This window comes from Zea mays, chromosome 1 (genome assembly GCF_902167145.1).
Source record: "Zea mays cultivar B73 chromosome 1, Zm-B73-REFERENCE-NAM-5.0, whole genome shotgun sequence".
NCBI lineage: Eukaryota > Viridiplantae > Streptophyta > Magnoliopsida > Poales > Poaceae > Zea > Zea mays.
The window spans coordinates 57,397,904-57,412,965 of record NC_050096.1 but is presented as its reverse complement, the minus strand read 5'-3'; the positions used below and the strand labels follow the sequence as shown (position 1 = coordinate 57,412,965).

General features: G+C 45.0%; 1 protein-coding gene across 1 annotated transcript; it reads left to right on the top strand.

Annotated features, from left to right (window-relative positions):
* The first annotated feature begins 264 nt into the window (after positions 1–264).
* On the top strand, positions 265–1,186 carry LOC107521950 (uncharacterized). Its single transcript, NM_001321718.1, is given in 2 exon segments — positions 265–544; positions 687–1,186. Coding segments are annotated over 2 exon segments (546 nt in total). The 5' UTR covers positions 265–351; the 3' UTR covers positions 1,040–1,186.
* Positions 1,187–15,062: the final 13,876 nt, after the last annotated feature.

Sequence of the window (15,062 nt, the reverse complement as noted above, 5' to 3'; positions counted from 1 at the left end):
ACAAAAGAGATGTGTAGCTCCGTCGGCTGCCCCCGCCCGTCAAGTTGGCTGCTTACGTGCACGCCCGACGCGGACAGAGACAACAGCGTGAGGCGTTCCAACACTGCAAGCACGCGCGCGCACTGAACTGAAGCCGACCCGTGCGAGCATGCTAGCAACTTGCATTATTGGCCTCGCACACGCCGCGCGCCTATAAGTAGCAGATCAATGCAGCACAGCAGCATGAACTAACTCAGCTCAGCACAACCTGCTACGTGCAAAAGACCGAGAGAGAGACGAAGCGGAGCTGATAATATTTTTTTTAAAAAAAACAATACTAACTAGCTAGCGATCGAGCAGCGATACAGTACAATGGCGCCGAAGAGCCTGCTTGTCGTCGCCGCCCTACTCGCCGTCGTCGTCTCCGCCTGCCAGCTGCCCCGCGGTGCGACGGCGTTGGAGGCGAGCCCCAGCACCAACACCAACACCAGCCTCATCGTCTCCGGAACCGTGCCATGCGCCACCGGGAACTCCATTGACCCGGCCACGGTCCCGGCGTTCCCTAGTAAGGATAAGGACGCGCGGTCGTCATCTGAATATATACATCATTTATCATCTGTTCATAAGCAACTTTCGAGGACGTACGTGCATATATGGATCGGAGGACCTTACATATGTTTCCCCGCCATCTGGGGTCGTTGGCCCAGACGCCCTCGTGCAGCTCGTGTGCGGCGGCAAGGTCGTGGGCAGCGCGACGGCGGACAGCGCCGGTGCCTTCGTCTTCAGCCAGAGCAGCGCCAGCAGGGACCTGGTCGCCGCCGCCATGCACAACCTGTGCAGGGTGGTCGTGGTCACCCCGCTGGGCGCGTGCGACAGGTCCCTGGCCGCAGCCGCCGGGACGCTGTCGGCGCCGCTGAAGCTCGTAGGCATCACCACCGGCAGCGGCAGCGGCAGCGACCTGGGCGGCCTCGGCGGCCTCATTGGCGGGATCGTCGGTCTCATCGGGGCGATCGTCGGCGGCATCCTCAACCTCAGCACCATGCCCTTCTCCTTCGTCTGAGCTCTCGTCGTCAGGCGTGGATCGTCGGACCTACAAGGGCTGCTGCGCGCTCCACAAGCTGTGAATCTATCGACGACGCCAACGAATCATGTTTGTTATTATAAAAAATAATTAAGCATCAGTCAATACGTGTAGCGGCCGGGCTGCTTTCTTAGTCACTTTGTGTGCCACATCTCACATGTGTTACGACGTAATATAAACTGTACAATGTACCTTGTATTACATATATATATTACTTCTATACCATGCATGCAAGTATATGCATTTTGTGTCACTCCTATATTTATGCTTACACTTGTTTGGAGAACATGCCTTTAAAACCACCGTTTCACTGCATCACATGCCAGATATGTAGGTGATCAAGTTTTTTAGAGAAACGCGTGGTGCGACTGCTTGCTATATCTAGCTACTTCTCGGACCGTTCTTGTTCACGACAATTTGTTCAATGGGCACTTATATTAGTCTTCTGACTCTTACTCATATACCCTTCCTATCGGGTTCGATATTCTTCCTCTCCAATCCTATACTTCCTCTTGGGTTCGATATTCTTCCTCTAGGTTTGATAGTCGCCTAGAGGGGGGGTGAATAGGGCGAAACTGAAATTTACAAAAATAATCACAACTACAAGCCGGGGTTAGCGTTAGTAATAATAAATGAGTCCGCAAGAGAGGGCGCAAAACAAATCGCAAGCAAATAAGGAGAGTGACACGTGGATTTGTTTTACCGAGGTTCGGTTCTTGCAAACCTACTCCCCGTTGAGGAGGCCACAAAGGCCGGGTCTCTTTCAACCCTTCCCTCTCTCAAACGGTCCCTCGGACCGAGTGAGCTTTCCTTCTTCTCAATCAACCGGGAACAAAACTTCCCCGCAAGGGCCACCACACAATCGGTGCCTCTTGCCTTGGTTACAATTGAGTGTTGATCACAAGAGCAAAAGAGAAAGAAAGAATGCGATCCAAGCGCAAGAGCTCAAAAGAACACGGCAAATCTCTCTCGCTAGTCACTAAAGGCTTGAGTGGAATTGGAGAGGATTTGATCTCTTTGTATGTGTCTAGAATTGAATGCCTAGCTCTTGTAAGTGGTTAGAAGTTGGAAAACTTGGATGCAATGAATGGTGGGGTGGTTGGGGTATTTATAGCCTCAACCACCAAACTTGACCGTTGGCTGGAGGCTTCTGTTCGATGGCGCACCGGACAGTCCGGTGCACACCGGACAGTCCGGTGCCCCTGCCACGTCATCACTGCCGTTGGATTCTAGCCGTTGGAGCTTCTGACTTGTGGGCCCGCCTGGGTGTCCGGTGCACACCGGACATGTACTGTTTGATGTCCGGTGCACCGGTATGGGCGATTCTGACTTCTGCGCGCGCTGCGCGCGCATTTAATGCACCGCAGGGAGCCGTTGGCGCCGCAGGGAGCCGTTGCTCCGCTGGCACACCGGACAGTCCGGTGCACACCGGACAGTCCGGTGAATTATAGCGGAGCGGCTGCCGCGCGAACCCGAGGCTGGCGAGTTCAGGAGGCCGAGCTTCCTTGGAGCACCGGACATGTCCGGTGCACACCGGACAGTCCGGTGAATTATAGCGCGCCGGCTTCCGAGAATTCCCGAGAGTGAAGAGTTGGAGTCCGAGTCCCCTGGTGCACCGGACAGGTACTGTTCACTGTTCGGTGGCACACCGGACAGTCCGGTGCGCCAGACCAGGGGTGCCCTCGGTTGCCCCTTTGCTCCTTTATTGAATCCAAAACTTGGTCTTTTTATTGGCTGAGTGTGAACCTTTTACACCTGTATAATCTATACACTTGGGCAAACTAGTTAGTCCAAAGATTTGTGTTGGGCAATTCAACCACCAAAATTATATAGGAACTAGGTGTAAGCCTAATTCCCTTTCAATCTCCCCCTTTTTGGTGATTGATGCCAACACAAACCAAAGCAAATATAGAAGTGCATAATTGAACTAGTTTGCATAATGTAAGTGTAAAGGTTGCTTGGAATTGAGCCAATAAAACTACTTACAAGATATGCATGGAATGTTTCTTTCTTATTTAACATTTTGGACCACGTTTGCACCACATGTTTTGTTTTTGCAAATTCTTTTTGTAAATCCATTTCATAGATCTTTTGCAAATAGTCAAAGGTAAATAAATAAGAGTTTGCAAAAGCATTTTCAAGATTTGAAATTTCCTCCCCCTGTTTCAAATGCTTTTCCTTTGACTAAACAAAACTCCCCCTAAAAGAGATCCACCTCTTAGTGTTCAAGAGGGTTTTGATATACCATTTTTGAAATACTACTTTCTCCCCCTTTTGAACATAATAGGATACCAAATGATAAAGACTTTTGGAAAGCACTAAGTTTTTGAATTTGGCGGTGGTGGTGCGGTCCTTTTGCTTTGGGCTCATTTCTCCCCCTTTTTGGCATGAATCGCCAAAAACGGAACCATTAGAGCCCTCGAAGTAAGTTCTTCCCCTTTGGTCATAAGTAAATGAGTTAAGATTATACCAAAGACGAAATCCGGTCCTTTTGCTTTTGAGCTTTTACTCTCTCCTCGAAGGATGAAGTCCTTTTCTTTGATGCTCATTTCTCCCCAAGGAATAGAGAGTTGCTCGGAGTGATGGCGAAGCATGAGTTACGGAGTGGAAGCCTTTGTCTTCGCCGAAGACTCTAATTCCCTTTCAATATACCTATGACTTGGTTTGAAATAGACTTGAAAACACATTAGTCATAGCATATAGAAGAGATATGATCAAAGGTATTCAAATGAGCTATGTGTGCAAGCTAGCAAAAGAAATTTCTAGAATCAAGAATATTGAGCTCATGCCTAAGTCTGGTGAAAGATTGTTCATCAAGTGGCTTGGTAAAGATATCGGCTAATTGATCTTTAGTATTAATGTAAGAAATCTCGATATCCCCCTTTTGTTGGTGATCCCTAAGAAAATGATACCGAATGGCTATGTGCTTAGTGCGGCTATGCTCGACGGGATTGTCGGCCATTTTAATTGCACTCTCATTATCACATAGCAAAGGGACTTTGGTTAATTTGTAGCCGTAGTCCCGCAGGGTTTGCCTCATCCAAAGCAATTGCGCGCAACAATGTCCTGCAGCAATGTACTCGGCTTCGGCGGTGGAAAGAGCGACCGAATTTTGCTTCTTTGAAGCCCAAGACACCAAGGATCTTCCCAAGAACTGGCAAGTCCCCGATGTGCTCTTCCTATTGATTTTGCACCCTGCCCAATCGGCATCCGAATAACCAAGTAAATCAAATGTGGATCCCCGAGGGTACCAAAGCCCAAACTTAGGGGTATAGGCTAAATATCTCAAGATTCGTTTTACGGCCGTAAGGTGGGATTCCTTAGGGTCGGATTGGAATCTTGCACACATGCAAACGGAAAGCATAATGTCCGGTCGAGATGCACATAAATAAAGCAATGAACCAATCATCGACCGGTATACCTTTTGATCCACGGATTTACCTCCCGTGTCGAGGTCGAGATGCCCATTAGTTCCCATGGGTGTCTTGATGGGTTTGGCATCCTTCATCCCAAACTTGGTTAGAATGTCTTGAGTGTACTTTGTTTGGCAAATGAAGGTGCCCTCTTGGAGTTGCTTGACTTGGAATCCTAGAAAATACTTCAACTCCCCCATCATCGACATCTCGAATTTCTGTGTCATGATCCTACTAAACTCTTCACATGTAGACTCGTTAGTAGACCCAAATATAATATCATCAACATAAATTTGGCATACAAACAAGTCATTTTCAAGAGTTTTAGTAAAGAGTGTAGGATCGGCCTTGCCAACTTTGAAGCCATTAGCAATAAGGAAATCTCTTAGGCATTCATACCATGCTCTTGGGGCTTGCTTGAGCCCATAAAGCGCCTTAGAGAGCCTATAGACATGGTTAGGGTACTCACTGTCTTCAAAGCCGGGAGGTTGCTCAACATAGACCTCTTCCTTGATTGGTCCGTTGAGGAAGGCACTTTTCACGTCCATTTGATAGAGCTTAAAGCCATGGTAAGTAGCATAGGCCAATAATATGCGAATTGACTCAAGCCTAGCTACGGGTGCATAGGTTTCACCAAAATCCAAACCTTCGACTTGTGAATACCCTTTGGCCACGAGTCGAGCTTTGTTCCTTGTCACCACACCATGCTCATCTTGCTTGTTGCGGAAGACCCATTTGGTTCCTACAACATTTTGGTTAGGACGTGGAACTAAATGCCATACCTCGTTCCTCGTGAAATTGTTGAGCTCCTCTTGCATCGCCACCACCCAATCCGAATCTTGGAGAGCTTCCTCTACCCTGTGTGGCTCAATAGAGGAAACAAAAGAGTAATGTTCACAAAAATGAGCAACCCGAGATCGAGTAGTTACCCCCTTATGAATGTCGCCGAGGATGGTGTCGACGGGGTGATCTCGTTGGATTGCTTGGTGGACTCTTGGGTGTGGTGGTCTTGGTTCTTCCTCATCCTCCTTTTCTTGATCATTTGTATCTCCCCCTTGATCATTGCTATCATCTTGAGGTGGCTCGTCTTCTTGATTTTGCTCTTCATCATTTTGAGCCTCATCCTCATTTTGAGTTGGTGGAGATGCTTGCATGGAGGAGGATGGTTGATCTTGTGTACTTGGAGGCTCTTCGGATTCCTTAGGACACACATCCCCGATGGACATGTTCCTTAGTGCGATGCATGGAGCCTGTTCTTCACCTATCTCATCAAGATCAACTTGCTCTACTTGAGAGCCGTTAGTTTCATCAAACACAACGTCACAAGAGACTTCAACTAGTCCAGTGGACTTGTTAAAGACCCTATATGCCCTTGTGTTTGAATCATAACCAAGTAAAAAGCCTTCTACAGTTTCAGGAGCAAATTTTGATTTTCTACCTCTTTTAATAAGAATGAAGCATTTGCTACCAAAAACTCTAAAATATGAAATGTTGGGCTTTTTACCGGTTAGGAGTTCATATGATGTCTTCTTGAGGATTCGGTGAAGATATAACCGGTTGATGGCGTAACAGGCGGTGTTGACCGCTTCGGCCCAAAACCGGTCCGGTGTCTTGTACTCATCAAGCATGGTTCTTGCCATGTCCAGTAGAGTTCGATTCTTCCTCTCCACTACACCGTTTTGTTGTGGCGTGTAGGGAGAAGAGAACTCATGCTTGATGCCCTCCTCCTCAAGGAAGCTTTCAATTTGAGAGTTCTTGAACTCCGTCCCATTGTCGCTTCTTATTTTCTTGATCCTTAAGCCGAACTCATTTTGAGCTCGTCTCAAGAATCCCTTTAAGGTCTCTTGGGTTTGAGATTTTTCCTGTAAAAAGAATACCCAAGTGAAGCGAGAATAATCATCCACAATAACTAGACAGTACTTACTCCCGCCGATGCTTATGTAAGCGATCGGGCCGAATAGATCCATGTGTAGGAGCTCCAGTGGCCTGTCAGTCGTCATTATGTTCTTGTGTGGATGATGAGTGCCAACTTGCTTCCCTGCTTGGCATGCGCTACAAATCCTGTCTTTCTCAAAATGAACATTGGTTAGTCCTAAAATGTGCTCTCCCTTTAGAAGCTTATGAAGATTCTTCATCCCAACATGGGCTAGTCGGCGGTGCCAGAGCCAACCTATGTTAGTCTTAGCAATTAAACATGTGTCGAGCTCAGCTCTATCAAAATCTACTAAGTATAGCTGACCCTCTAACACACCCTTAAATGCTATTGAATCATCACTTCTTCTAAAGACAGTGACACCTATATCAGTAAAAAGACAGTTGTAGCCCATTTGACATAATTGGGAAACAGAAAGCAAGTTGTAATCTAATGAATCAACAAGAAAAACATTGGAAATGGAATGGTCAGGTGAAATAGCAATTTTACCCAAACCTTTGACCAACCCTTGATTTCCATCCCCAAATGTGATAGCTCGTTGGGGATCTTTGTTTTTCTCATATGAGGAGAACATCCTTTTCTCCCCGGTCATGTGGTTTGTGCACCCGCTGTCGAGTATCCAACTTGAGCCCCCGGATGCATAAACCTACAAAACAAATTTAGTTCTTGACTTTAGGTACCCAAACTGTTTTGGGTCCTTTGGCATTAGATACAAGAACTTTGGGTACCCAAACACAAGTCTTGGAATGCTTGTGTTTGCCCCCAACAAATTTGGCAACTACTTTGCCGGATTTGCTAGTAAGCACATAAGATGCATCAAAAGTTTTAAATGAAATGGCATGATCATTTGATGCATTAGGAATTTTCTTCTTAGGCAACTTGGCACGGGTTGGTTGCCTAGAACTAGATGTCTCACCCTTATACATGAAAGCATGGTTAGGGCCAGAGTGAGACTTCCTAGAATGAATCTTCCTAATTTTGCTCTCAGGATAGCCTGCAGGGTATAAAATGTAACCCTCGTTATCCTGAGGCATGGGAGCTTTGCCCTTAACAAAGTTAGACAAGTTCTTAGGAGGGGCATTAAGTTTGACATTGTCTCCCCTTTGGAAGCCAATGCCATCCTTGATGCCAGGGCGTCTCCCATTATAAAGCATGCTACGAGCAAATTTAAATTTCTCATTTTCTAAGTTGTGCTCGGCAATTTTAGCATTTAGTTTAGCTATATGATCATTTTGTTTTTTAATTAAGGCTAGGTGATCATGGATAGCATCAACATTAATATCTCTACATCTAGTGCAAATAGAAACATGCTCAACATTAGATGTAGAGGGTTTGCAAGATTTAAGTTCTACAACCTTAGCATGCAACATTTCATTCTTAGTTCTAAGGTCGGAAATAGTAGCATTGCAAACATTAAAATCTTTAGCCTTAGCAATTAAATTTTCATTCTCTAATCTAAGGCTAGCAAGAGATGCATTCAATTCATCAATCTTAGCAAGCAAGTCAACGTTATCATCTCTAAGATTGGTAATTGAAACATTACAAACATGTGAATCAACCTTAGCATTTAAAGTAGCATTTTCATTTCTAAGGTTGTCAATCATCTCACGGCAAGTGCTTAGCTCACTAGACAGTTTTTCACATTTTTCAACTTGTAGAGCGTAAGCATTTTTAACCTTAACATGTTTCTTATTCTCCTTGATTAGGAAGTCCTCTTGGGAGTCCAAGAGATCATCCTTTTCATGGATGGCACTAATTAGTTCATTTAATTTTTCCTTTTGTTCCATGTTAAGGTTAGCAAAGAGAATGCGCAAGTTATCCTCCTCATTTTTATCATCATCCTCATCACTAGATGTTTCATATTTAGTGGAGGACCTTGATTTTACCTTCTTTTTGCCGTCCTTGGCCATGAGACACTTGTGGCCGACGTTGGGGAAGAGAAGGCCCTTGGTGACGGCGATGTTGGCGGCGTCCTCGTCGGAGGAGGAGTCGCTTGAGCTTTCGTCGGAGTCCCACTCCCGACAAACATGGGCATCGCCGCCCTTCTTCTTGTAGTATTTCTTCTTCTCCTTTCTTCTTCCCTTCTTGTCGTCGCCCCTGTCACTGTCACTAGACATAGGACATTTTGCAATGAAGTGACCGGGCTTACCACACTTGTAGCAAACCTTCTTGGAACGGGGTTTGTAGTCCTTCCCCTTCCGTTGCTTGAGAATTTGCCGAAAGCTTTTGATGATTAGGGCCATCTCCTCGTTGTCGAGCTTGGAGGCGTCAATTGGTTGTCTATTTGGTGTAGACTCCTCCTTCTTCTCCTCCGTTGCCTTGAAGGCCACCGGTTGCGCCTCGGAGGTGGAAGGCTCGTCAAGCTCGTTGATCTTCTTGGAGCCCTTAATCATGCATTCAAAACTCACAAAATTCCCGATAACTTCCTCGGGGGTCATTAGTGGATATCTAGGATTCCCACGAATTAATTGTACTTGAGTGGGGTTAAGGAAAATAAGAGCTCTTAGAATAACCTTAACCACTTCGTGGTCATCCCATTTTGTGCTCCCGAGGTTGCGCACTTGGTTCACCAAGGTCTTGAGCCGGTTGTACATGTCTTGTGGCTCCTCCCCCTGGCGAAGGCGGAAGCGACCGAGCTCCCCCTCGATCGTTTCCCGCTTGGTGATCTTGGTGAGTTCATCACCCTCGTGCGCCGTCTTGAGTAGGTCCCAAATCTCCTTGGCGTTCTTCAATCCTTGTACTTTGTTGTATTCCTCCTTGCTTAGGGAGGCAAGGAGGATGGTTGCGGCTTGGGAGTTGAAGTGCTCGATTTGGGCCACTTCGTCTGTGTCATAGTCCTCATCCCCTATAGATGGTACCTGTACACCATACTCAACAACATCCCATATACTCTTGTGGAGAGAGGTTAGATGAAATCGCATTAAATTACTCCACATAGCATAATCTTCACCATTAAAAGTTGGTGGTTTACCTAATGGGACGGAAAGTAGAGGTGTATGTTTAGGAACACGAGGATAGCGTAGGGGAATCTTACTATACTTCTTACGCTCTTGGCGTTTAGAAGTGACGGATGCCGCGTCGGAGCCGGAGGTAGATGTCGATGAAGTGTCGGTCTCGTAGTAGACCACCTTCCTCATCCTCTTGTGCTTGTCCCCACTCCGATGCGGCTTGTGAGAAGAAGATTTTTCCCTCTTCTCCTTGTGGTGAGAAGAGGAAGATCTTTTCTCCTTCCGTTTGGAGGAGTTCTTCTTCTTCTCCCTTTTCTTGGTGCGGGACTCTTCCGATGAGGTGCTCCCTTGGCTTGTAGTGGGCTTGTCGCCGGTCTCCATCTCCTTCTTGGCGTGATCTCCCGACATCACTTCGAGCGGTTAGGCTCTAATGAAGCACCGGGCTCTGATACCAATTGATAGTCGCCTAGAGGGGGGGGTGAATAGGGCGAAACTGAAATTTACAAAAATAATCACAACTACAAGTCGGGGTTAGCGTTAGTAATAATAAATGAGTCCGCAAGAGAGGGCGCAAAACAAATCGCAAGCAAATAAGGAGAGTGACACGTGGATTTGTTTTACCGAGGTTCGGTTCTTGCAAACCTACTCCCCGTTGAGGAGGCCACAAAGGCCGGGTCTCTTTCAACCCTTCCCTCTCTCAAACGGTCCCTCGGACCGAGTGAGCTTTCCTTCTTCTCAATCAACCGGGAACAAAACTTCCCCGCAAGGGCCACCACACAATCGGTGCCTCTTGCCTTGGTTACAATTGAGTGTTGATCACAAGAGCAAAAGAGAAAGAAAGAATGCGATCCAAGCGCAAGAGCTCAAAAGAACACGGCAAATCTCTCTCGCTAGTCACTAAAGGCTTGAGTGGAATTGGAGAGGATTTGATCTCTTTGTATGTGTCTAGAATTGAATGCCTAGCTCTTGTAAGTGGTTAGAAGTTGGAAAACTTGGATGCAATGAATGGTGGGGTGGTTGGGGTATTTATAGCCTCAACCACCAAACTTGACCGTTGGCTGGAGGCTTCTGTTCGATGGCGCACCGGACAGTCCGGTGCACACCGGACAGTCCGGTGCCCCTGCCACGTCATCACTGCCGTTGGATTCTAGCCGTTGGAGCTTCTGACTTGTGGGCCCGCCTGGGTGTCCGGTGCACACCGGACATGTACTGTTTGATGTCCGGTGCACCGGTATGGGCGATTCTGACTTCTGCGCGCGCTGCGCGCGCATTTAATGCACCGCAGGGAGCCGTTGGCGCCGCAGGGAGCCGTTGCTCCGCTGGCACACCGGACAGTCCGGTGCACACCGGACAGTCCGGTGAATTATAGCGGAGCGGCTGCCGCGCGAACCCGAGGCTGGCGAGTTCAGGAGGCCGAGCTTCCTTGGAGCACCGGACATGTCCGGTGCACACCGGACAGTCCGGTGAATTATAGCGCGCCGGCTTCCGAGAATTCCCGAGAGTGAAGAGTTGGAGTCCGAGTCCCCTGGTGCACCGGACAGGTACTGTTCACTGTCCGGTGGCACACCGGACAGTCCGGTGCGCCAGACCAGGGGTGCCCTCGGTTGCCCCTTTGCTCCTTTATTGAATCCAAAACTTGGTCTTTTTATTGGCTGAGTGTGAACCTTTTACACCTGTATAATCTATACACTTGGGCAAACTAGTTAGTCCAAAGATTTGTGTTGGGCAATTCAACCACCAAAATTATATAGGAACTAGGTGTAAGCCTAATTCCCTTTCAAGGTTCTATATCTAAATTTAACAATTTTCCTGAACCTCTTTTATCTTTTCTGTATCGTGGATCGTCAAAATAAATAAAATAATATTTCTATATAAAATACCCATAAAAGGGTATTTCCATTGAAATACCCAAACATGATATTCGCTCTTTTTCTTGTTCTTGATAAAATTGTAATGTGGAACGATGTGCCTATTTCTTCGCTTTTTCGCCAACACATCTGAATTATCTTGAAGAATGGAAGGATAGGAACAATTCCAATGGTCGTTGAACACGATTCGATCTGGCGTTAAATAATTAAGAATTTCTCTATCTTTTTTTACCAAAAGTATCCAACAATCTATGGCTTACTTGTTCATTAGCCATTGAGAAGCCAAAGATATATCTTCCATCAACAGAAAAAGAATAAGTATTCATTTGATCTTGATCCTTGTGCAGCAAAGAAGATGCTATACTAAATCTACACATACGTACTCACAATATCCACAAATGGCTTGTTTTTGGTAATCGACGAAGATTACCATATTGATATTCGGGGCGCATGGTAAACATCAATACTCCAATGCATTTCCCTATCCAATTCAGAATAAATATGCTTTTGTACCTTTTCTTTAAAATGCAAAGTGATGTTCCGGCACGAATCTCCGCAACTACTTGTTCAGATTCTACATATTGGTCATTTTGTACTAGAATCTAGCTTTTTAATTGAATATTCACACTATGTAGAATATCCTAACTCTAAATAGTTACATGCAAGTCTATATAGCATATAAAAGCAGGCTGCCCATGATGGGTACGTGTGGGGTGAACCAAATCCTCATTGAATTGGATTTTTTTTTCATTCGAGGGCGATCGTATAAGGTCGGCAGTACCCCTATGAATAATCCACCAGTATGAAAAGTTCTAAATGTTAATTGAGTCCCTGGCTCCCCAATTGATTGACCCACAATAATACCTACAACTTCATCTAATTCGACCAGATCTCCATGAGTGGGACTCTGCCAATAACATAATTAACACAACCAAGATGTGCTCCGGCAAGTAAAGGGGTTCTAATATATATTGGTTGTGCTCGGAAGTCAGTTATGAATCGATTGACTAATCCAATTCCAATATGTTAATTTCGAGGAGCAATGCATCATGAACCAATATATATATCGTCTGCAAATACACGACAAATTAGTGTTTGGACAAAAAGTTTCTCGTCATCCCATTTTGAGGACTCACGGAAATACCTTCGATAGTACCACAATCTCTTCTACGCACAATAATATGTTGAACTACTTCAACAAGTCTACGTGTAAGATAGCCAGCATCTGTTGTTCGCACAACATTATCTACAACCCCATTTCGGGCTCCGTAGCATTAAATTATATATTCTATCAAAGAAAGTCCCGCGCGTAAATTGCTTTGAATAGGTAAATCAATCATTTGTCCTTGAGAATCCTCCATTAACTCTCATACCTACTAATTGGTGGACCTGAGATGCATTTCCTATGGCCCCTGAAAAAGACATTAGATAGACTGGATTAGAAGGATCTGTTATTCGAAAATTCAAATTCATTTCTTGTTTCAAATATTCAGTTGTAGCATACCATATCTCAACGGATATGCGTAATTTTTCTACCGTGTGTATAGCTCCATAATAATAGTGTTTCTCCAAAAAGAAAACTTTGTTGTTCCGTGTCTTGGACTAACCATCCTTTAGAGTGTATTGTTAAAAGATCCTCAATTCCTAAAGAAATCGATGTAGTAGTGGCTTGATGGAAGCCTAGAGTCTTTATTTGGTCCAGTATATGGGATGTATATCACATTCCGAAATGATCTATGAATCTACTAATAAGTCATTTCTTAGCAGTTCCGTTTATCTCTTTATTATGAGAGACCAGGTTGGCCCGTTCTGCCATTCATAAGTACCCCCTTTTTTGGCTGAGTAGGATTCGACAATGGGTCTAAGTCAATGATTCAAAAACTTAATTTACTCCCTTTCCTCAATCTCAATCTGCAAAAAGATGGTACTAGCAAAATCGGAATGCCCCCTAAAGCGGCATCGTTGAATCTAACTTCCTTGTTTAGATATTGTATGAATATGCCCGACTAAATCCTTGTATGGCTTCCTCTATTTCTCTATAAAAATAAATATGATCAAGAGTGGATCGAATGTATATAGAACATATTATTTTTTTATTTCCCACTACTATATAGTGGCCATATATCTCATGATAAGTCCCAAAAGATTCATATTAAACTTCAATCGGGACTTCTCTTGACCCAACGATATATTGATCTAGTTTCCATCGGAGCCACAATGGACTGTTTAAATCGATTCATTTTTGTCTATAAGCTCCCAGTGCATCATAGGAACTAGAAAAATGGGTTTTTTTTATCTTTCATATACTTATAATAATAATAATTATTGTAGCTTACTTTTTTATTTGGATGGTTTCCACAAGTGTTATATCTATTTGCAAAAATACCTAGACGGTTCCAATCGTTAATACATAAAGTCCGATAAGTATTTCTTGGGTTGGCACGCAAATAATATCTCCAGTAGCGGGAGACAGGAGATTCATATGAGAAAACATAAGTAAACGGGCTTCTGCCTGAGCTTCCAAGGATAAAGGTAGGTGAACATGCATTTGATCCCCATCAAAGTCCGCATGGCTTTTTCGAAATGTTTACATGACGTTCGCTCTACACCACGTCATGTTTTCTCTTGATTTATATTGGCCAAACCAGGAGAATGTCCGACAGCACAACTACAACTATGACCTAGGATCAAGCAGAGCCTACTGTGGCCCATAGGCGCAAACGCTCGATCTTCTCTCAATATATGAGATCTATTGTCGGACTATTGTTAGATGGACTATAGTGGCCGCTCATTTTCTTCAACGATAGCTTGTTCAATCTTTATGTTCTTCAGACACTGTACAACCTTGGGCTGCAGCCATAACAGATCAATGGAGGCCTTCTAGCAAACTACCGCAGTATAGTTGAAGCACGCATGAAGAATTTGGTACTGTCCACAAGTACACACAAATATGGTTCCAACCGGGGCGCAGTGGGTACTGGTACCGACCGTGTCGGCCTCGGCGCCGATTGGTTCAGCTAAATGGCTGGTGGGGCTATCGACCGGTCAGTCTTATCAGTACAAACCATGTTTAGTTTGGTATCGACCTATAATAACAATCGTTCTGTTGGACGGTCGGATCAGTACAGACCATGTTTTGTTTGGTATCGACCTATAATAACAATCGGTCCGTTGGACGGTCGGATTGGTACTGACCGACCGGTTACACATGGTCGATCTGGATTGGTACTGACCAATCGATAACATATGGAGCAGCCACCACAATTTCCTTACCCATACCATCCTCCATATCCATATGGATATCCATATTGTGCTCCTCCATATGGATTATGGGGCTCCTCCTACATATGTTATTCCATATGGTTCTCATCCGCAATTCCCTCTCTCGTTTGGTGCTCCTACTTCGTACAGTGCTCGTCCTCCAATAGCCACGACAATGTCACCAAACATATGCAGTGATGTCGCTTTGAACTAGTATGCTTACTCTGGCACTCCATAATTTTAGCTATGAAGGGATTGCACAAAGAGTGAAGAATGAAAGGCTGGTAAGTACACATATTTTTGAAAGTCCACATATGTTTTAGGTCCATAATAGTTTTTAGGTTCATATTTTTTAGATGCATGTGTGGCTACTATAATTGGTGGATCCCATTGATGGCAATGATAAGGAGGGATCATCATTCCAGGGGCAAATAGTCAATAGATACAACTCCTTCACAGAAGCTTCTCACCATCGTACCCCAAGCAATTGAAAAAATGGTGGTCGACGAGCAACCGAAAGATCATCCTCCTTAACTGCATCTACAACCACTTGTACATGACCTGGTCGAGTGGAGCAGA